Source organism: Amphibalanus amphitrite, unplaced genomic scaffold (assembly GCF_019059575.1).
Source record: "Amphibalanus amphitrite isolate SeventyFive unplaced genomic scaffold, NRLGWU_Aamphi_draft 000512F_arrow, whole genome shotgun sequence".
In the NCBI taxonomy this organism is placed as follows: domain Eukaryota; kingdom Metazoa; phylum Arthropoda; class Thecostraca; order Balanomorpha; family Balanidae; genus Amphibalanus; species Amphibalanus amphitrite.
Window position 1 is genome coordinate 244,641 of NW_024882006.1, and position 27,498 is coordinate 272,138.

The window sequence follows — 27,498 nt, forward strand, 5'->3', positions numbered from 1 at the left end:
CTCTCCCCTCAGGGCACCAGTCCTCAGGCGCAGGGGCTGGCCCGCAGTCTGCAGGGTCAGCTGGGGGATCTGCACGGCCTGGTGCGCCGCGCCGTGGCCAATGTGGAGCGGGCCGGGGTGCGGCAGCCGGCGCACACGCTGGCAGGGCGGCTGGAGCAGGCGCGCCGCTGGCTGCAGACGCCCGACGGGCCGGACCGAGAGCTCGGACAGCGCGCCATACAGCTGGTGGTCGAAGAGGTACGAAGGACGGAAAATGAGTGATGCCTGTAATAAATTGATTTCACACATTTAATGCAGGTGATATCTTATCTTCTTTGCATATTTTATATTGTCATCTGTTTATGTATAATTTTATTATTGAGGATCCCCATTCCCGTATGTAGGTCACACGGTACCCTCTGAACACCATCCATCCTCCTTGTTCCGTTTTCCCTGATCCCCGCTAACCTTCCCCGGCCCACCCTCCCCACAGGGTCGACGGGCAGCGGATAACCTGAGCGGCCAGCCGCGGCAGCAGGTGCTCTCACTCTGTGACGAGGTGGAGGGCCTATCTCGGCAGCTGGCCGACCTCGTCCGGCGCGGACAGGGCAACACGCCCCAGGCGCAGGCGCTCGCCAAGTGAGTCGAAACGCTCGCCTGTGGCGTGGCGGTATCGACATTAGAAGAATGTGGGATAATTTTGCTCGAAAGCTCCCGACAGTTTCTAGATGCCAGTAAATTGAAATAGCGAAATTTGCTTGAAGTATGCCAAATAACGATGAAAATGCTATGATGAAAATTGCTGTAAGTAATTGCTACCAATCGCTGTGTAGAATGCTATTGATAATATGAGGTCTTCATCTGGACTCCAGCGGCTGTCAAAGCCGTCCCACCTTCTACCCCATCACAAACAGCTCGGTCTACCACCGACCACCATCCCCGCTCCGCCTCCCCTGTCCTCACAGGCAGCTCTCGGCTAAGATTAACCCCTCTCCGCCTCCCCCGTCCCCCGTCCTCTACACTCTACAGGCAGCGCTCGGCTAAGACTAACCCCGCCCCGTCCCCGTCCTCACAGGCAGCTCTCGGCTAAGAGTAACGGCTTGCTCTGTCCCCGTCTCTACAGGCAACTCTCGGCTAAGACTAACCGCGCTCCTTTCCCGTCTCTACAGGCAACTCTCGGCTAAGACTAACCGCGCTCCTTTCCCGTCTCTACAGGCAGCTCTCGGCTAAGCTGCAGCAGCTGAAGGACCGCATCCAGAACGCGCTGGTGGGCCGCGTGGTCGAGGACTTTGTCGACATCTGCACGCCGCTCAAACAGTTCACCGAGGCCACGCTGGCCCCCGAGGTGGGTCTCACACGGCTGTTGTCGAGGGAAGGAGGCCGCCGCTGATCAGAGACCAGTTGTACAGTCTGTCTTAAAAGTACCGCGCAAAGTGACGGTGGATCCATCAAGCCTGACCGATGAAGGACTGCCAAATTTGAGTCACCGAAGCAATGGACATTCTCGTCCATTCCCCAGCTCCATTGGTTCGGTGACTTTCAAATTATAGCAGGCCCTTCCTCGGTCAGGCTTGATGGATCCACCGTCACTTTGCGCGGTACTTTTAAGACAGACTGTACATACCCAGTGGCACTGTTGGCTGGCGTTCAGTCCGTGACGGAACCTCAATGGCGCCCGGTGTTGATATATACTCGGAATATTATCGTTGGCGTGGATCGCCCTTTCCGGCACATGCCTTTACTTTGTAGTGATTGTAGCTGATGTGTTATTCATTTAACAGCTCCGAGTCTAGCCTTCATGGATAAGTCTTGCTCCATGTGACATTATTTACCTGACCTTGCAATCGAGGAAGCCTATGAAATCCGCAGCACCTGTCTAGTTACACATACATTCGATAGGACATTGTTATGACCTCACCGACACCTGCCTAGAACACACGTTTTCTCTCCTGCCATTCTAACACAGTGGTGACGTTTCAATATGTTCCCTCTGCTCCCAGGGCACCCCGGGCCGGGAGCAGAACTTCTCCGACAAGGCGGACAACCTGCAGCGGTTCAGCACGCGGGCCGCTCGCACCGGCCGCATGGTGGCCTCAGCCGGCGCCTCCGGCAACAAGAAGCTCTCCGAGGCGCTGCAGGCCTCCGCTAATGAGGTACAGCCCACCGCTAAAGTAATGTGCGGTTCTACCAATCTCAACGGATGGCTTTGACTGGCGATTTTTTAATGCGGAGTGGTCGAAAAGAAGACGTCAAAAGATAAAGTTGCAGCTGCAAGGGTAACGATACAGGTTAGCTACATTCAAAGTTGCATTGTGGTCTGGCTAATCATTCCTAAGCTTCAGAAGCAGAACATGCCCAGGACTGAAACCGCACATTACTTATACTGTGGACTGTACGGTTGGGAAACGTTTGTAACATTGCCGGGATGGTCTACAAGGCAGTAGTCGCGGATAATCACTGTTCGGTCCTAGAAGATAGGCACTAAGCACTACGGGCACCATCGGAAAGTACGTGACGTACCCGCGTTACATATTCGACGCACTCGGAGCCGTCTCATCAAGTGCCACCCATTTAGACTTGTTGATTTGTCTGATCCATTCGACCCCACCAGCTGATCTCTCCGTGTTCGCTGCACGAAAACGCCCTATCGCCGCAGTATTTTGACCTCTTGTGACTTTCTCTGGCCTTTGTGACCTCTAACCTCTGACCTGCCATGTCTGCCGCAGGTGGAGAGCCTGTCGCCCCAGCTGGTGAACGCCGGCAGTATCCGTCTGCAGCACCCTCAGAACCGCGCCGCCGACGAGCACTTTGAGAACCTGCGCCGGCAGTACGCCGAGTCCATCAGCCGAGTGCGGGACCTCAGCGACGAGGCCATCGACGCCGCCAAGTTCATCCGACAGTCCGGTATGTTGGCGGGGAGGGGGTGGGTGGGAGCGCGGGGACCGGGGACTGGGGAGGTTAGGTGGGTGGGGAGGAGAAGGGGCAGGACGTCAGTTGGCGGGAAGTTTTTTTCGGTGATGATTTGATGGTACTGCTCCCCGTCCAGCGATAACCCCGGTTACCCGCAGTATGATAACCAGTTCCATGTTATTCCGTGTTCTACAGAGGAGCTGATGCGGAAACACACTGGCCAGTGTGAGGACGGGATACAGCGGCGGGACCCGCAGCAGGTGGTCGACAACACATCGGCCATCGCCAGGTGAGTCCGAACAACACGTCACCCACTCACCCACCCACACCCCGAACCGCAGCAAGGTGCTCGACACCACCTTAGCGGTCGCCAGGTAAATCTGAGACGGTCGCTCTCCACCCGCACACACGCGTCTTTCATAAATTTATCTCTACTCGTAGCGCGTGGTGGACAACATTTCAGCCCTCGCCAAGTAAGTCTGCTGCATTACTTTGCTCGACTTTTCAGTACCTCTTGTCTAGACTTCTAGCCTCCAGCCCTGCAGTTGTCAGCGGTCGTTTCCATTCCAAGTTCGATAGAAATATGCATCGATAAATTCACGTAAGTTCCTACGCTTCGCTCTACATCAGACTGGCCGACCATAGGCTGACATTGAATTCCAGTGTTACGTTATTAACGTTCACTATCTTCTGCGTCAGGCTGGCCAACCGGGTGCTGATGGTGGCGCAGAAGGAGGCGGACAACTCGGAGGACCCCCGGTTCAGGACCGAGATTCAGGCGGCCGTCGACCGGCTACAGAGCAGTGAGTGTCGGCGTCTCTGAGGGGTCTCCGCGTCAAAATGGAGACTTAGGAGACACGGGTAGATCCCGAACGATGGTGGCTAGCCTCAGTTCGCACCACTGACACATACGTGCAGCGTCCCATTTTGAAGTGGTTCTGCCATTGACTCAGGCATACTCAGGACAATACCGATCACTTGGATGGCACTGACCTCGCTCGTCAGTTGGAGGCACTGATGGGCGTCAATTCGGGATATACCAGGTTACTGACCCCTGACCCGGGTGACCCCAGGCGTGACACCGATGGTGCAGAGCGCCAAGACGGTGGCCCAGAACCCCGCCGACCAGAACGCCGCCGCCCGGTGGCGAGGGGCCAACCAGGAGGTAAGGAGAGTCGCAGGCATGGTCCGTGGACGTTCCGATGCACAGCTGGTACCTCAGTATCTGGATAGGATGCGTATCATCTTTCTTCGTCAGTCACTCTAAGGAAGCTATTTACATCAGAGGCACGTACTGTCAGTGGGACGCAGACGGTTCTATCCGGCCGATCCGGTGAGACGGTCTGTAGCCAGTCAGAGAGAGCGCCGCCGTGGCCCTGTCCCATCACGTGACCCCCACTCTCTGTATATCTGCTAATAACCCTATCCCATCACGTGACATTCTCCCCGCGCCCCCGCCAGCTGCTGGATGCCGTCGGTCAGGTGCGGAAGGCGGTCGGATCCGATGTGGATCTCATCCCGGGCATGTCGCAGCTGGAGCTGAACGGTGAGCAGTGAGCACACCAGCACAGATACCCAGAGTTATCCAAACACCCATGTTAACCGCGGCGGTTACCATGGATGTGGTGGACAATGTGTGCTATTGTACGTATCATGTTAGCTGTGGGGCAGGTGTATGCATAATTCACATGACTCACGATAGCTGATATAATGTCCCCTCAAAGTTTTTTTTTTTGTGCGACTGTGGCTAATTTAGGTCTTGTGACTAGACAACCCGAGTAAAATGTGACTACCAAAAATGTAACTACGCATAAACGAAAAGTCTCCAAGCTTAAATTGACTCATTAATGTGTCATAGGCAATAAAGCATTGACTTGCTTGACTACATGCCAGTCCTGCGTAGTGTTCCGTGGACCCTTCCACGGGTAACAACTCCCTACCATGAGTGTGCTGTGCGCGGGGCGGGACCGTGTAACCAATACTGCCCCCTAGATGCCATCGGCCGCGACAAGCGTGACCGGGAGGAGGAGCTGGGTGCCCTCCTGGCAGAGATGGAGAAGGTGTCTCAGGCGGCCCACGCCGCGGAGCTGAGCGCCGCGCCGCCCCGCTCAGGTGACCCGGTGTGACCTCTGCGTGACCCGGTGTGACCCCAGCGTGACCCGGGCCTGATAACAGCAGACACTGGTGTGCTGTGAGCTGATGTAACGCAGCCTGCTCTGGTTTTGCCCCGCTGGCACCCTCGTTTTATTTAGCGTGAACCGATGTGTTCCAGCTTAGTGTTAGTTGATGTGCATTGTATGGAATGCTTGGTTTGATTATCTCGGTCACGTTCACAACTCTCCTTAACCCAAACAAGTTCAGCGGTTAAATGCTGGTTACATCGATATGCGATAATGTCTGTCGATCCCTATCACTGCCCATTTTATTTAGTTCTATTCATGACACGAACAAGTCATTTTTTGGCGCGTAGGAGACACTCGATTCATTTTTGACTGTCTAAATTTAATTAGAACGACCAAAACCATTTACGTCATAGCTTGGTAACACTATGGAATAATATTTTCCTATTCTGGCCTGTTATACATGTTCTTGGGGAGCCTTGAGCCATTTAAACAATGAATTGGTTTATTTTTGTTGGTCTAACCATTACTTTACATGTAATAGAACTCTTATCGATAGCTCGGTAGTTCTAATGACGCTTAGCAGTAATTTCATCGCATTAGAACGCTCTAAGTGCAGCTGTTGCTTTCTCTCACCTAAGGAATCGGCCGTTGTATTTGTAGTTATAAATGTATTATTTGTATCAGTTATGGGCTTCTGATGTTGTTTGATTTAGTTCGTTCTGTAGGTATTGCCGCATCATTGGTGGTTACGAGCGAGCGAGCGCAGCGAGCGAAGCGAAGTCTTTTCAATATAACGGAAAAAGCTCAGTATGAGCGGCCCGGCCCGGCCCGGCCCGGCCCGGCCTGTAACGCTTTTGAGAGGCTTATATCTCAGCAACCGCTGGACCGATTGGCCTGCGGTCTTTTTTGTTGGGTAGCCCCATCCCTTCTACCCCGTAATTGACTACTTTTGATACATCTCAGTGACCGCCGTGGCACGTGCCACGTGAAAAGTCAAGGGTGTTCAAGCAGTTTTGCAAAAGTAATGATTTTGAGAGGCCCATATCTCAGCAGCGGCTTGAGCGATTGTCTTGCGGTCATTTTTATAGGGTTGCTGCATCCCTTCTACCAAAGGTCGGATACTCTTCATCTATGTGAGTGACCCCCACTGCACGTGCAAAATACAACAATAAGAGGTGCCAAATTTGTTCCCATTTCAGTAACTCGGTAATTACTGGGGCGATTTCGCTGAAACTTGGCATACAGGTAGGCACCCACCAGGCAATGCATTCCCATGTGTTGCGGTTAGGGTGCTACTGCCCGTGCGCACGTGCAGGGGGCGTTTCCAGATCTCGAGAACGGCTGGGCCGATTGCGCTCAAATTTGGTACACGGTTGGGGACCGGTTAGTAGGGTGCCGTGCAAAAGTCATTTTGGACCCCGTTTGCACGTGCGCACGTGCAGAATGCCGCTTCCAGATCTCAGGAACGGCTGTGCCGATTGCGTTCAAATTTGGTACACCGCTAGCAACCGGTTAGAAGGGTGCTTTGCACAAGCCCGTTGGAAGTACCCTCTCGCCCTTCTGCACGTGCAGGGCTCACTATCTCGCTCGCTCGTTCTTCGCCCAAAAGGCGTTTTACTGGTTATAACAAGCATGTCTGTGTTGGCTGATTAACCGAAGGTTTGTTGTCAATAGTTAAAACACTATTCTTTAGAATTGTGTTTTTTCTATTGAAAAACAAATCTGAGTTCCCTGACAATTTGGCAAAAGCTGCCTGAGATCATATTCGTAAGTGTGGATAACTGAATTGTGTTTCCGTTAGCATGGCCTGTTGAGTGTTAATTAATAATTAATGACTGATGGATATTAATGTTCATTGTATCACAACTGTTTTAGGCGTGCGCTACCCACTTGCCGTTCAGTCCGATCGGTCGTCTGTCGACCTCTTTGAGCAAAGCGACTAACAGCACTGTTAGTCGCTGAGGTAACATGAATAGTTACCAGTATAGCGCTACCCAATACATAGCTTCGAGCACCATTAATTGCGGTGGTTTCCTATGACAAGGCCCTCCCGGCGGTAGTCGCTTGTCACTCGTATCATGAAGTTCACTCGTATCACTTCATCCCATGCTCATATTACCGATCCGGCCAACCTCGAGTGTTGCGGTACAGCCTAACTTCAGGCGCCGACTATGCCTGCCATCTAGCGGCGGGAATACAGTCATATGTTTGCCTTCTTGCCGCACTGGCGCTAGGTGTTGTTTTTCGCCACAGGAACAGTGCTTTGCGAGATTTCGAGTAGGTGAACCGAATTGGAGCGTCGAGCTGACTGATCTTTCGTAATTGTTTTGAGTCTATTACCCTATCTACAGAGCTCAGGGCTTCCAATGTTTATGGTCAGACGTTAGCGGACTGGCGTGCCCCAGCTCACAGCCCCCGACTGACGCTTGTCTTGTTACGAACAGGTGTATTGGCTCTTTGTGTCGCTGCCAACAATCCTGATTCGGTTTGGCGTTCGTCTTCGCAATTTGATGCCATACCGTGACCTCAGAGATGCGTCCCTTTCGTGGTGCCCGGCGCCATGTCCCTGACGTCCCGTCCCTCTGCCCTGCCCAGAGACGGCGCCGCCGCGGCCGCCGCTGCCGGCCGGCGGCCAGCCCCCGCCGCGCCCCCCGCCGCCGCCGGAGACCGATGACGAGGAGGACAGCCACGTGTTCCGGCACGCGCCGCCGGCCAACCAGCCCATCATGGCCGCCGCGCACGGACTCCATCAGGAGGTGGGGATGAGTGGGTCCTGGGCGAATAGCTACAGAGGAGCAGTGTCAGGTCCACGGGGAATTTGTTAAATCCACGGGAACTGTGTCATTGTCAACTTTGTCGAGGAGTGTGTGAAGCATTCCCTAATAGTGGAATCAAAGTGCAGCAGTTCTAAAACTGAACCTTTCCTCGCGCGGGTTCCCAGGTGGCTCAGTGGAGCAGCCGTGACAACGACATCATCGCTGCCGCCAAGCGTATGGCGCAGCTGATGGCGCGTCTCAGTCAGCTGGTGCGCGGCGAGGGCGGCGGCACCAAGCGAGACCTGATCGCCTGCGCCAAGGCCATCGCCGAGGCGTCGGAGGAGGTCACTCGACTGGCCAAGGAGCTCGGCCAGGAGTGCACCGACAAGAGGATGAGGACGGTGAGCCGCCGCCACGGGAGCGAAAAACGCTGACTGCTGAATCGATAGGGAATGTTTTATGTGGAAATGTGAGATGTGCAAGTCAATCCCTATGGTGGAATCCAAATCAACACTCATGATATGATGAGGATGACCGTCGATATGTGGCGATACGACTGTTTCCATCGCCCACTCTCCCTATGGTTGTTGAGACCATCCAGCAATCGTTGGACCACTGCAAACGTTTTGACGACCGCTGTGAATCCGTCCTCTCACCTGCCCGTACCGCACGCCGTTCGGTTCAAAGTTACTGCTCCAGGTGTGCTAGTGTATCCCGACTATCTGCAGCCCCTCTGCTCCCTCTCCCCTGCCGTTCGCCGTCTGACCGTCCCCCCACCTCTGTCCCCACAGCAACTGCTCCAGGTGTGCGAGCGTATCCCCACGATCGGCACCCAGCTGAAGATCCTCTCCACCGTCAAGGCCACCATGCTGGGAGCCCACGGTGAGTGGATTGATGTGCGGCGACCCACAGGGCTGGGAGGTCACAGGGCAGAACTGAGTGGATTGATCTGCGGCGACCCACAGGGCTGGGAGGTCACAGGGCAGAACAGCTGAGTGGTGCCAGGATGGGTGAGAGGGTGATAACTTAGGGATAGTTGAATTGTGATTAGCTGTCATGTCGATAAGGGATATCCGCACTAAGCTAGTCAATAGGGATTTAGTCCAGTTTCGTCTAGTCTTTAGTCCCTTTAGGGACCATTCAGGTTACCTTGGAGCTCGCTGGTCTGTCTAGTGTTTAAGAAAGTCCGTGATCGCGGCCAGTTTCCGTGCCTTTAGTCAACGAAGCCTATCAGCTCATGTGGGACGCGATCCCTCCATTCTGATGGGCTGTTCCGATGTGACGGCCGCCGTCTTGTGTTCCCGAAAACTACTGAGAATATATAGGTGGGACAAAGTCCGTGATCCATTTGAGTGCTGTCTTGGACCGACCTTTCGATATAGCCTGGTCTGACCGCTCTCCCGTGTCCCTCCTAGGAGCTGACAAGCTGGACAGGCGCGCTGATGGCATAGTGACCAGCGGTAACTCAAAACGATAACTACTAGTTTGACCACTAACCTAACCAGATAACCCCGCTTTTACCACTTCTAGCTGGCGTTGGACCTTCACATCTTAATCATATTATCTGCTGAGCGCCCCACCGCCTTTTACCGCTCCTTTAGTAGAAACTGGTGGATAGTGAGTAGTTAGCCGCTTTGGTGTCCCAGCGCGGATTTCGCTAACCCGGCTGTTTCTGCTTGTAGTTTACTGGCGGTGTGGTAATGCTTCCATTTCGGTGCGCTGACCAATGCGGTTTTATGAGCTTACTTACTTACGCCAAACATATTACTTTTTTCCTCTAAAATATCGGTGCCTTTGGAATCATTTCGATGCGGATCGTCGTGGCTGACATAAATGGTACTGCACCCAGAATGGGTCTACAACTGAGACAGGTAGGGAGTGCGCAAAAGTGTAGAAGAACTCGCTGATTTTCTGTCGTTTGTTGCATCTTTGCCAGCTGTGGGTGGGTTCACAGACACAGGGTTCGCCGCTGCCGGCGAACTGACTGACTGACTGACACACCCCGCGGCCGCCAGGTACGGAGGAGGACCAGGAGGCCACCGACATGCTGGTCGGTAACGCCCAGAACCTGATGCAGTCGGTGAAGGAGACGGTGCGCGCCGCCGAGGCGGCCAGCATCAAGATGAGAACGGACGCCGGCATCCAGCTGCGCTGGGTCCGCAAGTCGCCCTGGTATCAGTAGACGCCCATAACGCGCCGCGGACCGGCCGGTGACGTCACCACGGCCCGGCCGGCCGCCTGATGACGTCACTGACCGACTGTTGCAGAGGTTACAACTAGTCACGGCGGTGGCGCTGGAGGTCATTGGCCAGAGACGTGAAACGTCGAGTGTTGAGCAGCTCGACCTGCCTCCATACACTGCCCTTTACTGGATTTGTTTTGTGGAACATGTCATTAATCGCATGTTAATGTTTTAAAAAATTTATCAGATATGGCACAATATGCCATACCTAAGGTTGGCGTTATAACATAGCATAAATCAGGTCAGTAAAGTAATCGAGCTTACGTCGGAAGCGATTTCGCGATTTTAGGTCGCGCGTTTTGCGCCCTGCAACTGGTGTGCAATATGTGACAACTATCGAACAATTAATGCGGACAAGGTGTCAGAATGGTCGTGTTTACCGACTATTCGAGGCTATTTAACACAGTCACAAGAGAATGCAACTACTTAGATAACTGACCCTGTGTTGAATGGCCTGTCAATAACACTAATGTTGCTAATATCAGGGTTAAGCGGAGCGATTTGACGGTAATTACATTTGTTATAACGATGTAACACCGTGTTGTCGTCTGTTTATGCTGCCTTTTGAAGACTGGCCAGTGAAGTGGGCCGACCCGACCCCCAGTCATTTTACAGTTGTTTGTGAAAACAGCGCACTTTTTTCCCGCGCCAGTCCTAGTCTTTTGTCGCCTGCTGTACCTGTGAAGGAAAGCTGCCTTACGGGCGGGGTGCGCCCCCAGTCGCATGTGGTGCCTTCACCGTCCAGTGCCTATTGGTTTGTAATTCACCGGCCTGCCCGATACGTGTGGACTCGTCTGACGTCTGTAACAGTGCCGAGGCCGCGCCGAGCTCGGGTTCTCTCTGGCCCCGTGTCACCGCCCGTCTGACAATAAAACAGAACCTAACAACTGGCAGCTGGAAATCGGCGCCCAATAAAGGCTGACGACTATCTCCCGTCTGTCTCCTGTGCACCAGAGTGGTGCGGAGCAGTGATCCCTCTCAGACCGACTCTGTTCATTGCAGCAGCCTAAACGAAGTAGGATCGATCGGCTGGATGGTACTTTATTTATCCACAAATGGTACATCAATATATAAACAACAAATGGCGCGAACGGACGTCTCGCCGCCTGGCAGTGGTGGAGAGGTCAATGCGCTAAAATTCACGCCCCCATTTCGCCGTCCCGAATCACCGCACCGAGCTACGATTGCAACAAAAGAGCCGCGCGCCCGCCCTCCCGCCGCCGATGGATTTTGTACTGTTAGTAGACGTGTGTGTCGCGCGGCTGAGCAAACCAACCGATGGGCGCCGGCTCAGCGCGGCGGCCGGCAGATGATGTGCGCGCACCATCGAGTCTGGCCACACAACAGATGAAGCCCGCAATCGAGTCTGGCCACACAACAGCCGGTGAGACGCGGCGGACAGCGCGCCCTCGCCCTCTCCCCGGAGTCGGGGCAGGGCAGAGCCGGCGGTGCGCTTCTCTGACCCTGGCCGACCTCCGCTACTCGGCGCCGCCGGCGGAGTCGCCGCCCGTACCGAGACCGGGCGGCCGGCTCTCGACACTACACTCACCGACCGGGCGGTCCGGGACACACACACACGGTCGGCCACCGAGCGAGAGCCGCGCCCACGACACTACACCGACCGACCGGGCGGTCCGGGACACACACCGGTCGGCCACCGAGCGAGAGCCGCGCCCACGACACTACACCGCCGCCGGCCGCCCAAAACACGCCACGCCCGGGGACACGTCGAAAACCAACCGCTAATGCCGTATTTGAACCGAAAGTTGGCAACAGAGACAATGCCGCAGGTGGCGCTTCGCGAAGACCAGCGCCCAAATCAACAGCGTTGAGGTAACGAAAAACGAGGGGAGCGCGACACCGAGGTAAAAAACACTGCGAGCGCCGACATCCATCCACGCGCCGCCGACGCGCCCGCGACGAGCGGCGCGCACACTGGCTGCCAGTCAGACCCGCATATTCACCGGCCGCAATTCATGCGTCATATAATGCATCGTGCCTTGCATAACTTCATACAGTCGATTCGCACTGTACAGCATGCGTTCTGCCATTCTTCCGTCGCGCAGGGGCCGGGCTGCCGGCCGGTGCGACCGGACGCCGGCCGGCCGGCCGACCGCACCAGTAACAGAGTGGCAGTGAGTAGCGGGCGGCCGCGGCTCCGTCCCCGCGGACAGATAGACCCGCCCGGGGACCGCGCCACCGCCCGACCGAGCAGACCACTGGCGCGCGGACCCAAACAGCTCGGTCCGCTTATTTCCGAGCGGGACCAGCCCGAGTCGCACGCCCTTGGCGAGGTGGTCCACCGGCGTGGTTCCACACCTTATTCATCGTTGATACGTACCGCGCAGAAGAGTGGCGTCAGCCGTCCCATAGCCGGGGAGGTTCACTGCGCCGGCCGGCCGCTGGAGATACCTGGACAAAGATGAAAAGGAAACATTAGGCGGACTGAAAACCTCGTCAAATTAAATAATGGTGCAATAACTATCCCAATGTTACCAGCTGTAACCGCAACCCCACCCAGGAACTGAGGAACACCATCCGGATAGCCCGCCGCCGCCGCGCCGTGCCCTGTCCCGCCCCTAGCACTCACCGTCCGCGCGGCTGACGTGCGGCAGCTCGGCGCCCAGCTGTGAGCCGAAGCTGGGCAGCGGCGCCATGGTGGGCAGCGTCACCGAGTGGCCGCCGCCGCCGGCGGCGCCCGGCCGCGGCCAGTAGCGGCTCTGGCAGTGCGGAAACTTCTTACGGAAGTGGTGGTCGTACTGGTGCGAGTCGTCCTCCCCGCCGCCGCCGGCAGACGGCAGCTCGGGCGTCTCGGCGCGGCTCGGCAGCGAGCGTTTGAACTTGAGCGCCATGGTGAGGTCGTGGCCGGCCGAGGACGAGGCGGTCGCCGCCGACACCGAGGGCGCGGCGCGCGGCGGCGACAGGGCCGTCGAGCGCGGCGACACGCCCGCAGAGCGCGGCGACGCGCCGTCCGTCGACTTGCGCCGCTTGATCTCGTCGGCCACGGCGAAGATGCGCTCAAAGTCCATGTTGATGTCCTTTTGCGCGGCGCTCGGCGACTGGGAGCGGTCTGCGAGCGGGGAGACACGGCGGGGGTCAGCGCTAAACGCCGGTAACACAGGCGAGTCAGACGACAGCAGAGAACATAAGACCTCCAAAATTCAACATGACATTTCACAGATCTTATCAGTGATATTCCACACGCCGAAGCCAGATTTAAAGAAATTGAGCATTCTACAATCTACCGCATTAATTTTCTACCGTAAGAGTATACGATATCCCGTGATATATCGCAGTAGTGATGCGTACCTGAGTCGTGCGGCCGGTGGTGGGCGCCGGGCGCGGACCGCTCCTCTGGCCGGCCCCGTTTGCCGGCCGACGGGCCCGGCTCCGGGGTGCTGGGCGCGCCGGCCGGCCGCTTCACGCCGCTCGGCTCGTCCCGCACGTACCGGGCATGCAGCGAGGCGGCCAGGCCCTCCATGGGCAGGCCGGCCAGGCCGTCCGGCAGGGCGGCGCTGGACACGGCCGCCGCGGCCGCCGGCGGGCCGGACGGCGGCCGGGCGCGCGGCAGGTAGGCCGCCGGGGAGGGCGCCGACGGCGCCGCCGGCGAGGCGCGGCTCAGCTCGCGGAAGTGGGCCGGGTCGGCCAGGCCCTCCAGCTGCACAGAGGCGGCCTCGGTGCTGCCCGGTCGCGAGATGGGCGAGTAGGCCGGCGGCGCTACGACGCGGCGCTGCTCGACCGGCGGCCGGCCGGCGCCGGTGCCGCGCACACCCTCCTCGATGGCGCGCGAGGTGAGTGTGCCCACCGCCGGCCCACCGCCGCCGCCACCGCCGAAGCTCATGTCGACGGCGGCGTCGATGATGCTGCGCTGCGAGACGTGGACAGGCGGCTCGGCCTCCGAGCCCAGCCGCTCCTGGGAGAGGTGGCGGCGCAGCGCCAGCTTGGCAGGCGAGAACTGCGTGTAGTCGGGCAGGTGAGCGGCCGCCGGCAGACGGCCGAACGGCCGCGGGCCGCCCTCGTCGGTCGCCGCCGCGCCGCCGCGGTAGCCGCCCTCCTCGGCCGGCTTGTCCTCGTTCAGGAAGCAGGTGATCATGCTCTTGAGCCGGTCCTCGAAGTTGTTGACCTTGGGCGGCTCGTGGACGCGCTGTGGCGGCGGGCCGCGCCGCTCTGGCTCGCGGCGGGCCGGCGGCGCGGCCGGCGCGCGCGGCACCTCCTGGACCGGCACCGGCGAGCTGCGGATCACTGGGATCTTGCCGGCCTCGATCTGGCGGCCCGTCTCCAGGATCTTGCGCGCCAGCAGCTCGGGGTTCTTCTCGTGGATTTTGCCGATGTCTGGCACCTTGGGCCACTCCTGGTTCCGGCTCTTGTGGCGCGCCTTCTGACCGCCGTGGCCGGCGGCGGCTGACACGGGCGGCGCCAGCGCCTGGTGCTGGGCCGCGGGCGGCGTGGCGGCCAGCTGCAGCTGCTGCTGCTGGGCGGCAGCGGCCGCGGCGGCCTGCTTCTCGGCGGCGGCGCGCTCCAGCATCTGCACCTCGGTCTCCAGCTGGCGGATCTCGCCCTGCACCCGGCGCCGGGCGGCAAACGTGCGCGATATCTCCTGCATCACCATCTCCTGGGTGACGGCGCCCTGCCGGCCACACCGTCAGTCATACGGGGCGGACCGTCAGACTACATACGGCGGGACATTGGACAAGAACCACTGTACAAACTCCTGCGGTATCATGGACACTTCGCATCTTCATATTAATCGTCAGATAGTAATCATCCCTCAGAAAACTTCGAATTCAGAAATCGGTGCCAAGACAACTACCCGTACACAACTCAATGAAAAATCTAGCCGTTCTACGCCAAATTCAGCCGTGTGCACATTTTCCTACCGGGCGGTAGAGGTCAGGACCTGCGCAACAAGCACTGCTTACTGCTGTGGGTTCTGAAATGGCTTATATTCTATGTCTCCATTAAAAAGTATGACTTTTTTCCAATGCTAAGGAAGACTGGGATATGCAATAAGCAGGGCATTCTTGAGAATCGGAATATGTAGATTTCCTTTGCTCCGTCCTTCAATCAAATGAACAATCGCCCGGGTAGAAAGTGAGCATTCCACCTACGACGCAGAGCCTGCTGGTAGTCCCAGGGTGAATTTCAAAGCAATATCTATATGCCACCGGGCTACCAGGCTCAATATGCATCAAGTTCACTCGTTAGTAAACCAAACATAGGCAACAGACGACGCATAATACGGTCATTTCCAAAGTAGTTACATACTGCACAAACAGTGCACGCGGACGCAGCCGGTAAAAGCAAGCAAACTAGCTGTTCCGTCAACAACCAGAACCGAACACGGCATCCGTTTATGTTCCACTCCACTGACTTTTAGTGCTCAACTCAATTATAGCCGGCGGTTGTAGCGCTGGCGTATTATCATCGAATACGTCCTGTAATCATCGCTGTATGCATCCCTGTAAGCATCACACAATTCGCGGAATCACTTTGGGTGGGCGACTTATAACACTTACTAATTACTATAATGTGCGATTTATTTTTTGTCGATTTATCTGTAAAACACCTTTGATGGCCTCTACTAGACATCATCTTTCTATTCATATCCCTCTCATGAAGCACATGTGGCGTAGTAAGAGAAGATAAGAAGATGTTGGTTCATCTGATCGCCCTAACCCTGGATGCCTATCTCGTATCTTCCTGAGTGAACCGATTGGTTCAATGGTCTGCCGCCGCGTGTCAATTAGTAAACGAGCTGACAATAGTTCCGTGGGGTCTGTTACTCGTCTCGTTTGGCGTTAATACGGGTCAGGTCTGAGCTAGCCCACATATGGACGAGGTTCATCCCCCTTCCAATCAGCACAAACATTAACTAGTCCGGTCCGGTCTGAAATAAGTAGCTGATTTTAGCGTCATTGTAGCCATGTTTGAACTGTTCAGTTATCGAACAGACAAAATGTATACTTAGCTTATCTAGCTAGCAATCGATGCGTAGTCCCTTCCAAGTTGAAGCAAAGACCGAAGCAGCATCGCTACGTCACTGTTGGCTCGGCGTCTCTCTCGCAGACAGCGTCCACCACGGATCATCAGCCCGCACCGAAGCCAGCCACCATCACAGACACAGCCCAAACCGTCACCAAAGCTGCTCAGAGTCAGGTCAGCGGGGAGACCAATACCTCAACACGGCACTAACACGAACAAAACAGAACGCAACAAAACAAAAACAGCGTACAGTCAAAATGTATTAAAATGCCAGTCGAATTGTGCATGCAAGAGGGTGCAAAAGCATCAGACGCGCAAAGGAAAAAGCTGGTGACAGAAGCGTGCGTGAATTAGTTCAGTGGCTTGAGTGCAAAAGGAGTGCGCCGACAAGCAGAAAGGTGACAGAACCAAATGCATAAATTAAAGAAACAAAGCCAAGACAGGTTTCATTTAATCGACAACTGTGCTGACGCGATGAATGCGCTGGAAGTGATAAACAAAACATCAGAAAAACGTCTTCTTTGTACTAGCTGCTGGCTGTACAAAAAAAAACTTAGCCAATGTCATCTGTCAGCTAAGACTGGCGCGGTCTCAAAGTTCAGTATCAGGGACAAGGCTTCGAACCAGAGGGGGTCGATAAAATTGTTCGTTGTCGGTACTTGAATGACATGTCCCATTGGTCGATGAAAGACTCGGGAAAGCACAAATGGGGTACAGGTTCATGGCTAAAAACGTACATCGTGGCTACATATTTCGTCTACTTCAATGGCACATGCGGTAAGCAAGAGTGCATCCCTTCTACCCGTACTCGGTTTGTATGTCAGGCGGCTCGCGATCTAGCGCTACCCCTCGCTACCCCGATGCAGCGCCGGAGCGGAGCCCAAAGCGTCCCCTCCCGGTCCTCCAGCCACCGTCAGTGCTCGGCCCCGGTTAGTGCGCGCTTTAGGCCACGTACTTCCTTGCCGGCCGGCGGCGGCGGCTGCTGCGGCAGAGCAGGCGGCGGCGGCGGCGGCCGCTCCACCTCCGGCTGAGACGGGTAGCGCTGCCGCTGCTGCTGCTGCAGGAGCAACTGCTGCTGCTGCTGCTGCTGCTGCTGCTGCTGTTGTTGTTGGAGCTGAATCTGCTGCTGCTGATGGTGTTCCATGGTGGCGACCTGGCGAACACGGGTAAAAACACACGAATACTATTAAAACAACAGTCATGAACACTCACAGAAACTCACTCACGACGTGTATATGTCTACACTTACCAAATGAGCTAAATCCGGCAACCTTCCCCTTCCCTACCCCCAGTACAACGGCAGCGTCACTGCCATCCACCACTGCCTCATAGCGACCCGCGGCGGCGCCTACCTCGGACTCCATGGCGGCGGTGCGCTCCTGCAGCTCGCGGTGCTTCATCACAATCTCCTTGGCCTTCACAATCAGCTCCTCGGGCTTGTTGGCCTCGATGCCGAGCTCGGCGATGCGCTGCTTCAGGAAGCCGAGGCTCTCGGCCTTCAGGTGGTCGATCTGGGCCTCCAACTGGCTGGTGCGGCCCTTCAGCTCGCGCTGCCGCACCTATAGGGCACGGAGACGGCGCGGCGTCAGTGCACTGTTCGCGGCGGGCGGGAGTCTGACAGGATATTGTTATACACACGGCGGTGAGGCCAGCACGCGGCTAGAATGAGCTGGAAAGAGTCTAACATAACGCTACAGTGTAAAAGGAAAGCTCGAGAATTATTCATTTAGACATGCGAGGTGCTAGACGCCACCAAAATTGTAAAGCTACGCCAGGTACTTTATGGATCGTGTGAGATTACATGGTACACCGAGAGAAACATGCCACAGTTGCACCATCTCTCTCCTCTCCCGTTCGCACTGACCCGCTCCTGTTCGATGTCCCTCTCGACGGATAGCCGGAACTCGTGTGTCTGCATGTGTTTGATGAACTGCATGTACTGCTGTCGGATGCTGTCGAGCAGCAGCTGCAGGCCGTAGGGCACCTCGCCAGCGGTGATCTCGGGCGGCAGCTCGTCGTGGCTGAGCACGGCGCCCACCGCCACCGAGGAGAGCTTCTGGTCCACCGTGCCGGGCGCCACCTGCTCCGGCGCCGTCACTGAGCGGAAACAGGAGGGACGGTCAACGACCAGGTCGGTGGAACGACAGCGAGAGTGGGGCATCCACAGCCAGATCAAACACTCTACTCAGCCCATTCGCACGACTTCAGCGCCACGAGTGACGGGCCGGGCGTACTCACCGAGACTGGTGGTGCTGCGCAGTGTCTCGTCGTGCAGCACATCCAGCCCGGAGATGTTGTACTTGCGCTTCCGGCCGGGCTTCTTGCCTTTGCCGGGAGCGGCTCGCTTGAGCGGCACAGTCGGCATGACGGCGGCAGCTGCGGCGGCTGCGGCCGCAGAGGCGGCGGCCGCTGCAGCCGCGGCGCGTACCTGCGGCCTCGCGCGCGGCAGCTTCCTGGTCAGCCGCCGCTTCGGCTTCCTTTCCTTAGCTGCGGCGCGAGCGGCAGGTGAACAGAGGTCAAACACGGCACGGGGCAGACAATCAGACAGCAATACAAGAGAGAATAATAACAATTATCTGATCATAGCATCGTTAGCTAAGCGGGCAACTGTTGTAATAGGCATGACAGTTGATAATTTATGTACAAAGTCGAAAAATACATATTCGGGACGCATTCACAAGCTAAGCCCGAAAACTAGAAAAAATATTTGATTTGTTCAGAGTAAAAAAGTTGTTAATTCATGCTGTTCTCTACATCACACACATAGAGGAGAGGGGTGACTGTTACGTCTGCCCGGTGCTCGCGGCAGACTGAGCGGGCCGGGCCGTCAAACCTGGATGCACGGTCACGGCCGTCGCCGCCGCTGCCATGCACTAAGAGGTGCCGCCGCGGCGCGCCTCGGCCACGCAGCTCTCCGGGCGCCGCCGCCGCCGCCGCCGCCTCCTCGGGCCGGCCGCGCTGCGCCGCTACGGGCACGGGTCAGAGAGCAGGCAGACGGACCGACGGGCCGCCGCCGGCCGGACGGACGGACGGACACGGGACGGCCGCCACGCGCGGCGTAGGGGCCGTGTGCAGACCGAACTGAGAGAGCAAACCACAGAGACAGACGGGAGGCGTCTAGCTACGGCCGGCCGTGGCGGCCCGTCATGCACACCGTCCCTACACTCACCGGGCGGGCGCGTGCGGCCCGGCCGGCCGTCCTGCTCCGCCTCCTCGGCCGCGTCCGTCTCAGAGGCCGCGCGCGCCGGGGAGCCGAGCTCGGCCGCCGCCGCTGGCTCCGGCTCCGGGTCCGGCTCCGGAGGCGGCAGCGAGCGCGGCGGCGGCGGCCGCGCCGGCGGCGGAGAGGTGGGCGCTGAGCTGCTGCAGCTGACCGCCGAGCCCGGGTGGCGCGACACCCACGAGGTCCAGGCGCGCCGCGTGGTCGGCCCGGCCGGCGGCGGCGGCGGCGGCGGCGGCGCCGGCGGCTCGTCGTCACACCTACCAGCGTCGCGGGCGTCCGAGTCGCCGCCACTGCTCGAGTCGATTAGCAGAGACTTGGTGTCGGAGCGGCGGCTGGTCGAGCGGCTGCTGCGGCCCGACGAGCCGCCAGAGTCGTCGTCCTGCAGGCCGCACAGCCAACGGATAAGTCGACGGAAACAGTGCAAACTAACGGAAACGCCCGTAAGTTTGAATAGCACACAATACAGAAACCGAGGTCATCAATATAGAAACTTCGTAGGCGGGATGCTGAGACGCTTCAGCACACTGCCTATATCTTACCCGTGTGAGTGGGTTTTTGAGTTTGGAGAAGTAGCGCTCCAGCTTGGTCCTGTCGATCTCATGCATGAAGTAGGAGACGGGTTTTCCGGTCCACGAGACAGAGCCGTGCAGCGGGTCCAGTTCGGTAACGTGCATAATCGTACCGATATCTGCCCGAGGACGGCACGGAGAACGGTCATCAACAACATCGACACTGAATGACAGAAGCCAGTTCGTGACATGTCAGAGGTTTGTTATAGCTTCGGGCCACGTAATACTCAGTTCCTGGCAGACACATAACAAATAAATTACATTGTAGTTGCTTCATTGATTAAGACAGCCAAGCTGTCACCAGTTTCTTTGCAAAGTGCAATGCGGTAGGTGTCTGTCTCAGAAGCTGGTGACATTTTATTGAAATATAGTGAACAGCGTTGACATACAGCTGATCCATCCCTCACTCACCGCTGAGGTTTCGGTCGGACATGCGGAAGTTCTGCGGACAGAACGCCTTGGAGGAGACGATGCGCGCGCCGTCCTTCAGGTCCTGGAAGATGGTCTTCAGGTGGTGGTCGACGGTGGGGCCGAACGCGAAGTTGTTGACGAACACCAGGTTGGCGGAGGTGATCTTCTCGCGGTGCTCCGGCTTCAGGAAGTCGCCCTCGATCAGCTGGTACTCGCTGTGCTTCTTGCCGTACCAGCGCATCCACCGACGAAAGTTCTTATCCAGTTCCTGACAGACCCAACGGTTACTATGTAAAGATCCACTAACACGATATTATGATGCCTAATGAACTTACAGACTGGTAAATTACAATAGGATGTTTGATTATCGAATTCCCAACCCCCGCTCACCCTGGCGTATCACGGCATCTTGGCCAAACCCTTGCTCACCTTGGCATTTCACTGTATCTCGGCCTAGCTCCCGCTCACCTTGGCGCATCGGTACGGCGTCCTGGCCCAACTGGCACTCACCTTGGCGTATCGGCAGGGCGTCTCGGCCTTCTCGATGCCGACGCAGAGCCGACACTCGGTGGCGGCGGCCATCTGGAGCACCACCTGGCCCACGCCCGAGCCCAGGTCGATGAACACATCCGACTCGGTCAGTGGACGCTGCTCGATCATCTGACAGATCAGATCGAACGACGTCTCGCCGTACACCTGGCGCACAGGGGGGCAGGTCAGGTCAGGTCAGATCGAACGAAGTCTCATCGTACACCTGGCGCACAGGGGGGCAGGTCAGGTCAGGTCAGATCGAACGAAGTCTCACCGTACACCTGGCACACAGGGGGGCAGGGCAGGTCAGGTCAGGTCGAACGACGTCTCACCGTACACCTGGCGCACAGGGGGCAGGTCAGGTCAGGTCGAACGACGTCTCGCCGTACATCTGGCACCAGGGGCAGGACAGGGCAGTTTGGTATTGCAAAGATCCCTGGATGACTCAGGCTACATCAAGTACACATATATTAATTGTCCACATTCATGAGAACTAATTACATCAAAATCAGTTTCATAACAATCAGCAGTGGCATCCTCATCAACACAACAGAAACTGATAGAGTCATAACTCCATTGAACATGAACATCACTGCTGAGGAGAGAGCAAGAGAGGAGAGCAGAGTTGAGGAGAGGTAGGCGGGTACGGTCACCGGACGAGGGTATGGTCACTCGCCAGGCACTGGACGAGGGTAGGATTGCTGGTACCCGCCGGACGAAGGTACGGTCACTAAACGAAGGTACGATCACCGATACCCCACCGGACGAGGGTCGGACACCGGACGCGGGTACGGTCCCCGGTAACACACTGTACGAGTGTATGGTCACAGGTGTTCCGCCGGACGCGGGTACGGTCCCCGGTAACACACTGTACGAGTGTATGGTCACAGGTGTTCCGCCGGACGAGGATACGGTCCCCGGTAACACACGGCGCAGCACCCACGCGGCTCACCTCTGGCGAGAAGGGCTCGTACTGATTCAGCCGGTCGGGGTCCTCCACCGCCTGGTTATACACCTGCTGGATGATGTGCCGCAGCAGAGCCATCCCCGGGCGCTTGTTAAGCCGCTGGGCCGGCCGCGATGTGCCGCGCTCCTATGGGGGGGGGGGGGGGAGGGCGGGCAAGCAACTGTCACTACACTGGCCCATAGTGGACGGGGCTACACCAATGGCGCTCATAATGTACACTGGAGTTTCATAAGTACCCACTGGCAAAACAATTAGTGACTGATGATCAGATGCAAGATGAAGGTGATCATAACTGCATGGTGGTGTTTGATTCCTAGCATTCTGTTTTATGAATTATGTAATGTGTTGATTGCTGACAACAATGAACATAAGTTCATGGACTGATTGTCTGATGTAAACATATACACTCATGCATACACTCAGGATGGCCTCACAAAAGTCTCACAAAAGATGTATGGCAGGCAATCTAGATGTTGCCTGCTGGAATAGAAAGTCAGCAAAAAGATGGTATACAGTATAACAACTTTTTAACAGATCAAGGTGCAAAACACCTTTTAAAAGCAAATACCTATTTTATATATTAAACAATTGGACAGTAGTATTCAACACTGATAAATCAGAATCAGAAATACCTTAGAGCAGCAAGGGAAGAAAAAAAATCCTAAATAAGAATAGTCATGATACATACCAGTTGAAGTATGCTATCAATTGCTCTATTGTATCGATCACATAATAGTTTCATGCTTTCATAACTGAAAGAAGAGAACAAACAGTCAGGCACACAACACCCATGATATGTACTAATTATGGAATCATGTACCTACATTGTTCAAGGAAAAGGCTATTGTCAATGGAGCTCAAATTCAATACCTATCAGCTGTAATTTTGACTTAATAATTCATCATCATCTATAATTTAACAAAAAACTTATATGTGAGCAAATAGATAAGCAAGTTAATTCTACAAACTGCTGCTTCACTGATGACACAACTTACCTTTTGGTGTTATGACCATTCAGAACATTCATTTCCATAGCCATTTGTAGCTCAGGAATGTCATTACATACAAATCTGGAACAGCAAACATAGTAAATCAGCAGCTTTGGAAAGGAATCAAACCTATTTACTACAATCTGCAACAATATAAATATCAACAAAGATAGGCTTCTAATTGATTACTGAATAAGTAACACATTTTAATCTTAATTTACCAATGCTTCTGTACATTTCCTTAATTTTCACTTCCTTAATACTGTTTTGAATGAAAAATGGGGGCAGATGAAAAACTGACAGATCCCAATGTGCTAAGATCAAAGATGTGAAAGACCTCACACCAGCAATAGGAATGTCTAGAACTCAGGTGAAGCTGCATTCACACTAAGAATATAATTGACTTTACTTCCTTTGGGCAATCCAATCAACCACATACCTGATGGTCTCAACAATCTCCATTGCTCCATCATGCTCCTTCCCTTTCTTCTGCAATATAAGAGCAACAGTTGAAATTTCAGAATGATGAAAGCCCAAGCAGGGATCTCTGGCTTTGGGACTACCATGTGCCAAATGTTAAGCAGGGCACAATGCTTAAATACCAAAAGAATCTAATGTAATGCTATTTGTACCTCCTACTAGTTACTACATAACTTTAAAGGCGATTCACAAATGTGCAATCACATATTAACCAAATAACACAGGCCAGTAGGCGGAACTATGGTCATGAGTACCCAAATATAGGAACGTTCCCATTTTTGGGAACGGAGTTCCCAAATATGGGAACGGGCGTTCCCATTTATGAGAACGGAAGGCAATTTTTCGGCCGTTCTCCTACTAAAACTCAAAAGTGCATCACGTCTCAAAAAAGTGCACGCTGATTTAAGTATCTACTAAATCTTCATAAAGTTATCTTTAATCTGACCGTGGAACAAGGAAATTGACCGTGGAATGATATTTTTAATGATTTTTTGAAAATGACAGAATGGTGGAAATATGGGTTATACGACATTTAACATGCAATTTTAAGGAAAATGAAGCATTTTTTAGTTTGAGGTAAAGTATAATAATTTTCGCCTGGTTATGAACTTTCATACTATCGACACCAGATGCTGACAAATGCAAGCGAAGACGCGGACGGTCCCGAGGTAATATTGTTGACTTTTGTGTCGGGGCGGACGACCGCGTGGAACGTGAGTGAATTTACCGAGCTACTGTTGTAAACTCAGTTTAAGCGGTTGAAAATTATCCAGCTGTATTTTATCATCCCGGAAAGGCATATTTTATTTGGATGCTAGCTGTTTAGAGTTGTTTTATAAGGAGCGTCATGAGCGTGGTTTTTGTCTTCCGTGTTTCTAAGCGTGATCGTTTTGGGGGAATTTCTCTTATAGGGTGTTCACTAAAAAATGGGACAATATTCTGTGCGCTCTCAGTTGAAAGTGCGTTTGGATAGATTACTGCATTTTAGTGCACGTGGAAAATACAACATTTTTAACACATGACCGCGCTTGAATTCATTTTTGATCAGCCCCCAGACAAAATGGACGGGTTAACAGGCAGACAGCGAAGGGAGCTCATTGGCACCTTTTATAAAGAGCACTGGTCCAAAGGGAAGTCATTTACTTACAAACACTTCCAAAAGATGGGAATTTCGAAAACAACACTGTATCGCGTCATGGAAAAGCTTGATATAGCCGGGACTCCCTTAGCAGGAAGCCGGGAAGTGGTCGGACGGCGAAAAAAATGACCCCAAAAGAGATCTTAAACCTACAAAGGTACATGAAGGAACATATCGGCGCCTCACAGCGAAAGGCTGCACGGAAGTTTGGTGTAAGCCTCAGCTACATCAGCAAAGTACTTAGCACTAAGACGAAGTTACGCTACAGACGCCGAAAGCGTGTTCCGGCGGCCACAGAGGACCAAAAAATAAAGCAGAAGATCAGGTGTGGCAAGCTTCGAAGGAGCGCTATGAAGCCCACCAACAAAACTCAAATTATCATGGACGATGAGTCATATTTCCCTATGAAAGGTCACAGTCAGCCGGGAAATGTTGGATTTTATACAGATGATGCATCTGGAGCCGGGGATGGTGTGCGGTTCGCCACAGTGGAGAAGTTCACGCCAAAAGTCATGGTTTGGGTGGCCTTTTCTGAACACGGGCTGAGCAAGCCCTTCATCATGGAGAGTGGTGCAATGAACGCCTACATCTACCGCACCCAGTGCCTACCGAGGCTCAAGGAGTTTGTAGATGCCAACTACCGTGGTAAAAAGGTTATTTTCTGGCCAGATCTCGCTCCGGCGCACTACCAGAAGGACGTCCTTGCCACCCTCGAAGAGCTGAAAATACCTGTTGTGGCTAAGGAGGATAACCCACCAGCGGCACCACAAATCCGCCCCATCGAACGACTTTGGGCTCTCCTGAAGTCACGTGTGTACGCTGGTGGTTATGAAGCAGAGACCAAGAAGCAGCTGACCAAGCGAATCCGCCGCCAAATGGCTGCCATTACGGCAGACACGTGCCAAAAGCTATGGAGGCGCACGCGGACAAAGATCCGCTTTGTGGCAGACAAGGGGAACACAGGCCTTCGAGAGCTGTAGAGTTCGAAAGAGGAGAAGAAGGATAATGTAGTGGTGCTGAACTTGTTTCACTGGCGTGATTTTTTCACGAAATACACACGAAACAAATTTGTCCCATTTTTTAGTGAACACTCGGTATATAGCTCGCTCTGTGTGGCTTATTTATAATTTTTATGCTGATTTCGATAATTCCTCGTGCCCATCCTACCAGGCCTTTTGCCACTTACACTCATCAAGAAAGGAAAAAACTAGATTTTCATTGGGACTAGGTGTTTTGAGGGTGTAACATATTCAGCGTTCCCATTTTTGGATACTTCCTTGCACTCGTCAACTATCGGTGATAAACAGACAGGTGCTTGACATGTCTCCACCCTCAGCGCGGACGGTGGATATAGGTATGGAAGACCTTGTTGAACATCGCTGAGCGTTGTGAATTACGTAATCCTGCAGAGGGGGGCGTGCCCGCTGCGAGATCGACGGGAATAAAAGCGCAGAAGACCGGGCGAAACATGCGACGGTCTTGCCGGAAAGGTCATCTGATGATTGTTGCGTTAACAATAATTTGCGGCGTTGGACGTGATGCTTGTTAATGAAAAGAGCCCCTAAAAGGCGTCGGTGAAATCGTTCCCAATTTTGGGTACGCCGTTCCCATAATAAGGAACGCTTGCAGCGCCAGTGTACGAGAGCGTTCCCAAATTTGGGCTCGCGCCCCGGATGATGGACTGCTTTAGAAATAGGGGAACAATTTGAAACTACGATGGGCCTTACAATATCAAACTCTTTCCCAACAATATTGAGACAAATATCAGGCGGTTCACGATCGTTTTATATTTTTTGGACGTCATTTAACGGTTCTTTTTCTTGTTTTAAATAATGCCTACATGGCGTTCCCATATTTGGGTTTATCGTTCCCAAACATGGGAACGAAAATGCGTTCCAGAAAATGGGTACGCTTGACCATAGTTCCGCCTACTGAGGCAGGATTCTCCTGTGGCAATGTTTGAACAACATAAAATAAATTGTTAAGATACTTAAACACTGGATAGCCAGTTAGCATGGCAGCATAATAGACAGGACCATCAAGAAACATTGGTAAGTTATTGCATAGCAATCATTGTTCTAAAAATTGTCAAAATGGTTCAATGGGGAGAGCTGAATTCATAACCACCTTGCATCACAGTTTGTATTGTGGGACAACAGGACAGAGGCCCACCAACTTGTACGTCAACAGTAAAATTGCAAACTTGACATACCTACCTACCAAGTGACAGGCAGATGGTATGTTTAAATAACAATACATAAAGCTCAACATCACAAAGAAAATTAGTATTTTTTCTTAATTTCATCATGAATATATAACATAGCTACTCAAAAAGAAATCAACTATCAATTAAAAACTGAAAACTGATTCCCAAAAACATGATTAAGTGGGCACATTTATCAGCCAACTGCACTACCTAGTACCTACCCTGACCCCTGAGGGGTGTTCACGGGCACCGCACACTGCTGCGTGCGGTGTGTGCGGTACGTCCAGCAGGCGTGGGGGTAGGGGATGGGTAGGCGGCTCTGACGTCACGGCTGCGTGCGGTGGACGGTCCGCTGTGGCCAGTCCCGACCGGCCACAGCGGTCGCTGTGTGCGGTGACGCAAGGCTGACGTAGGGACGCAGTGGGCGGAGCTTGGAGGCTGTGTGCGGTCCGACCGCACACAGGGTCCGTGAACAGCCCTCTGCACGGGGGTGAACTTCGACTTACCGTTGTACTTGTGGGTAAAGGCCAGGTAAATATAGCTGGCTCCGCTCCAGCAGGGCTATGGAGCTTCAGCTCCAGCCCAGACTCTGGCATTTTCATCTACTCAAGCTTGATATAAAACTGTGGCACTCAGCTTCAATCACGTTTACAGTAAAAACATCCATAGGCTATTGCACATCGACATAGAAACATGCCCTGCCACTAAATGACCATGAGCCACATGTTTCGTATGCTTTCTTATATGCACCTGTACCACATAAAGAAATTCAATCTTTCTCGTCCCCGATTCACCCAATCACACGGACAATGAACGATGACTGATGACGAAACAAGCGGATAAGCGGATAAGCGTGAAGACGGAGCCGAGATGAGTGGGAAGCGGACGCCATTGTTAGGGGAAAATCGCTACCAGATCTACAAATAATCAAAGTCATTTCGTTTTTTACTGTAGATGAGTTCATAGCTTATTGTCAGAACAGTCTGATACTTTTG

At 54.3% G+C, this 27,498-nt stretch overlaps 2 protein-coding genes across 6 annotated transcripts in view; one reads left to right on the forward strand and one right to left on the reverse strand.

The window, feature by feature from the left end:
• LOC122393029 (vinculin-like) overlaps nucleotides 1-10,940 on the forward strand; it is a 33,151-nt gene extending 22,211 nt beyond the window's left edge. Inside the window, exons 8-22 of one of the 4 annotated variants that reach the window (XM_043388583.1) lie at nucleotides 13-237; nucleotides 473-618; nucleotides 1,195-1,324; nucleotides 1,980-2,132; nucleotides 2,706-2,883; nucleotides 3,085-3,178; nucleotides 3,589-3,692; nucleotides 3,963-4,054; nucleotides 4,351-4,435; nucleotides 4,882-5,001; nucleotides 7,608-7,768; nucleotides 7,954-8,169; nucleotides 8,560-8,650; nucleotides 9,184-9,228; nucleotides 9,784-10,940. In XM_043388583.1, coding sequence (XP_043244518.1) covers nucleotides 13-237; nucleotides 473-618; nucleotides 1,195-1,324; nucleotides 1,980-2,132; nucleotides 2,706-2,883; nucleotides 3,085-3,178; nucleotides 3,589-3,692; nucleotides 3,963-4,054; nucleotides 4,351-4,435; nucleotides 4,882-5,001; nucleotides 7,608-7,768; nucleotides 7,954-8,169; nucleotides 8,560-8,650; nucleotides 9,184-9,228; nucleotides 9,784-9,950 — 2,007 coding nt within the window. In that variant the 3' untranslated portion in view covers nucleotides 9,951-10,940. The remainder of the gene's footprint in view (nucleotides 1-12; nucleotides 238-472; nucleotides 619-1,194; nucleotides 1,325-1,979; nucleotides 2,133-2,705; nucleotides 2,884-3,084; nucleotides 3,179-3,588; nucleotides 3,693-3,962; nucleotides 4,055-4,350; nucleotides 4,436-4,881; nucleotides 5,002-7,607; nucleotides 7,769-7,953; nucleotides 8,170-8,559; nucleotides 8,651-9,183; nucleotides 9,229-9,783) is intronic. The other 3 variants (XM_043388584.1, XM_043388585.1, XM_043388586.1) reach the window with 3 other exon arrangements.
• Nucleotides 10,941-11,031: 91 nt separating this feature from the next.
• LOC122393028 (histone-lysine N-methyltransferase, H3 lysine-79 specific-like) lies at nucleotides 11,032-27,379 on the reverse strand. 2 transcript variants are annotated; one of them, XM_043388582.1, is made up of 16 exons: nucleotides 27,010-27,379; nucleotides 23,119-23,165; nucleotides 22,686-22,760; nucleotides 22,379-22,442; nucleotides 21,676-21,816; nucleotides 20,703-20,888; nucleotides 20,193-20,460; nucleotides 19,752-19,900; nucleotides 19,474-19,591; nucleotides 18,231-18,479; nucleotides 17,857-18,089; nucleotides 17,345-17,551; nucleotides 16,948-17,145; nucleotides 13,320-14,637; nucleotides 12,601-13,080; nucleotides 11,032-12,422 (listed from the first exon to the last, which is right to left on the reverse strand). In XM_043388582.1, the coding sequence occupies exons 1-16, from the start codon at nucleotides 27,103-27,105 to the stop codon at nucleotides 12,394-12,396; spliced, it is 3,858 nt and encodes a 1,285-aa protein (XP_043244517.1). In that variant the 5' UTR covers nucleotides 27,106-27,379; the 3' UTR covers nucleotides 11,032-12,393. The 2 variants fall into 2 exon arrangements, with proteins under 2 accessions (XP_043244517.1, XP_043244515.1); XM_043388580.1 differs by having other exon boundaries at nucleotides 23,119-23,168.
• Nucleotides 27,380-27,498: the final 119 nt, after the last annotated feature.

Bases quoted from the DNA above. Each gene is read 5' to 3' on its own strand.
- LOC122393028 (XM_043388580.1), bottom strand. From the start codon at position 27,105: ATGAAAATGCCAGAGTCTGGGCTGGAGCTGAAGCTCCATAGCCCTGCT. The intron at 19,592-19,751 runs GTAAGATATAGG...TGCGGCCTGCAG, and splicing joins TCAAAAACCCACTCACACGG to GACGACGACTCTGGCGGCTC. The intron at 12,423-12,600 runs GTGAGTGCTAGG...ATCTTTGTCCAG, and splicing joins GCACGTCAGCCGCGCGGACG to GTATCTCCAGCGGCCGGCCG.